The sequence below is a fragment of the Myotis brandtii genome, unplaced genomic scaffold (assembly GCF_000412655.1).
Source record: "Myotis brandtii unplaced genomic scaffold, ASM41265v1 scaffold693, whole genome shotgun sequence".
Classification (NCBI taxonomy): domain Eukaryota; kingdom Metazoa; phylum Chordata; class Mammalia; order Chiroptera; family Vespertilionidae; genus Myotis; species Myotis brandtii.
Window position 1 is genome coordinate 1,890,097 of NW_005370710.1, and position 2,531 is coordinate 1,892,627.

The following is a 2,531-nucleotide window of genomic DNA, read 5'->3' on the forward strand; positions in this document are numbered from 1 at the left end:
TGGAAACTCCATGGGGATGGAAACTCCATGGGGACGGTGCACGAAGTACCGGCCGGAGTCGGTGCTCAGCCGTGACCTGCTGGCCTGTCAGTCACCCGTTAGCACCCGGTTACCAGTCCGAGCCCCTCCAGAGTCTTTGGTGAGCTCGGCTGCCCCTTGAGTGTTTTTAGCTGCATCTTGTCCCTGTGGAATCCCGTCTCCTCGCACTGCTCTCCCCTCCCCACCCTCGTCCCTCCTCTCCCTCCGGTGAGACCGGGTGGGCGTCACACCCGGTCCCCCGCACAGCTGAGCGTGTTGTTGAAGCATGACTCCTCCCGCCCATAAAAATAACAGTTTTTAAAATATATTTTTATTGATTTCAGAGAGGAAGGGAGAGGGAGAGAGAGAGAGAGAAACATCAAAGATGAGAGAGAATCATTGATCGGCTGCCTCCTGCACGCCCCACACTGGGGATTGAGCCTGCCACCCGGGCACGTGCCCTGACCAGGAATCCTGGTTCATAGGTCAACGCTCAATCACTGAGCCACGCCGGTCGGGCAAAAAAGATTTTACGTAGCATTCTCCTGGGCCAGGGAGTGAGCCAATCACACATTTCACACGCGTTACTGCATTGAATCACCCTCTGAGGTCACACGTTACACTTTTCTGTGGACGGGGAAACCGAGGCACGGAGAGGCGAAGTAATGTCCCTGGATGACAGTACAAACCAGGATGGAGCGAATAAGAATCACGCTGGGGCTGTGCTCAGCGCCTCGTCTCCACCACCCCGGGGACCACTCTTCCCTCCGTCCTCCTCCCTGGTGGCGCCGTGGGCACTGGCACCCAGACCTGAGATCTCACCTCTCCGGCCACCGTGCGTCGGACCTGTCCCCCGAGAGAGTCGGCTCCCCGAGCCGCACCCCGCTCCGTGCACAGACCACGCTTGCCGCTCTCTCTCTCCCGCAGGTTCTTAGACTACCTGTCCGACCTGTGTGTGTCCATGAACAAGTCCATCCCGGTGACCCAGGAGCTCATCTGCAAAGCGGTGCTCAACCCAACCAACGCCGACATCCTGATCGAGACCAAGTGCGTGGGGAGGCGGAGGCCACTGGCTCGGGGGGGCCTGCGCGTGTGGGCGGGAGAGCCGAACCCCCGATGCTACAGACTGGTCTGCAGTGGGCCAGCCTGTGAAAGCCGAGACCTGCACGGCCAGGGTTCAGGACCTGGAGAAGGGCTGCGCACAAACGAAGAGACTGGACAAGAAACATGAATTTGGAAATCATGGGGGGCCAGGCAGAGTCTTTCTCTAGCGGGAAGGCTTCACTGGTGCCCAGGCCCTGTTAGCTCTTTATTTAATTTTAGATACACATCTCGCCCTAGGTCAGGCAGGCAATCCGGTAGCAGACAGACTATCTTAAAGATCAGTAAATATTAGTAAAGATTTACTTTGAGACTATTAGGTAAGGAAATTGCTTGAGCCACCATTGTCTGGACAGAACAATCGGTGCATCGCGTTAGCCCTTGCCAAAGCTCAAGGTCCATCAGCCTTCTGGGTTCCCTGTTTGCACTTTCATAGTAGTGTAGACAGTGGATAGCTTCCAGCACCAGCCCGCTGGGCACGCGGTGGCACTTTACACGCCGCTTTCACAGTAACGCGAGCTCACCTGGGGGCATTCGACACAGGCCTGGTTTAATCTTAAGAGTTGGAAGTCCTGGGAGAATAATCATCCATTTTAAATGTCAGAGGAGGCGACAGTTCGGTGTCAATAGAAATCCGTGTTAGGAAAGGTGTTTAAGTGACCACTGTTCACAAAGGGCTCAGTGGTCCAGAGACGTTGTGTTAATAGCAGTGACTCACTGTTGGGAAGGAGAACTATAGGGCCAGTAATGTGGACAAGTTGTGTTTTAAATCCCAAAACTAAGTTACGCCCTGAATCAGTGATTTTTGTTTGTTTGCTGCTCATGCATAACTTAATGTTGGGTTTGGGCGAATGCCGGGCTTGCCACCTTGGCATTTTCCCGTTGAGGCCGAATAATTACTGTGGGGTCGGTCCGTGCGTTGTGGGGTGTTAGCATCCCTGCCTCCCTCTCGGGGAGCCCATGGTGCCTCCTCCCCCTCCTTTACGTCAAACAAAAGGTCTCAGGCATCACATGTCACCTGGCTGGGAGCCACTGGGGTCAAGTATGTGCAGAAACTAGTGTTCGGCCCTTTGTGGTTCTGCCACGGGGGGAGGAGATGCTTTCTGGGTCGTCTCGTGAAGCCCCGAGCCACGGCCTCTCTGCGGTTGGTGGAAGGTTGGCGAGGTTCCCCCCTGACGCCTGCCCCGCCCGTTCCTTCCCCAGGCTGGTCCTTTCCCGCTTCGAGTTCGAAGGGGTGTCCTCGGGGGAGAGTGCGCTGGAGGCGGGTGAGGACGAGGAGGAGGTGTGGCTGTTCTGGAGGGACAGCAGCAAGGAGACCCGCAGCAAGAGCGTGCGGGAGCTGGCGCAGGACGCCAAGGAGGGCCAGAAGGAGGACCGCGACGTGCTCAGCTACTACCGGTGAGCGCTGGCGC

General features: G+C 56.8%; 1 protein-coding gene across 1 annotated transcript in view; it reads left to right on the forward strand.

Annotated features, from left to right (window-relative positions):
* ITPR1 (inositol 1,4,5-trisphosphate receptor, type 1) overlaps positions 1–2,531 on the forward strand; it is a 173,427-nt gene that overhangs the window by 86,520 nt on the left and 84,376 nt on the right. Inside the window, exons 16-17 of the mRNA XM_005881921.2 lie at positions 929–1,065; positions 2,323–2,517. Of these exons, the coding sequence (XP_005881983.1) occupies positions 929–1,065; positions 2,323–2,517 (332 nt within the window). The remainder of the gene's footprint in view (positions 1–928; positions 1,066–2,322; positions 2,518–2,531) is intronic.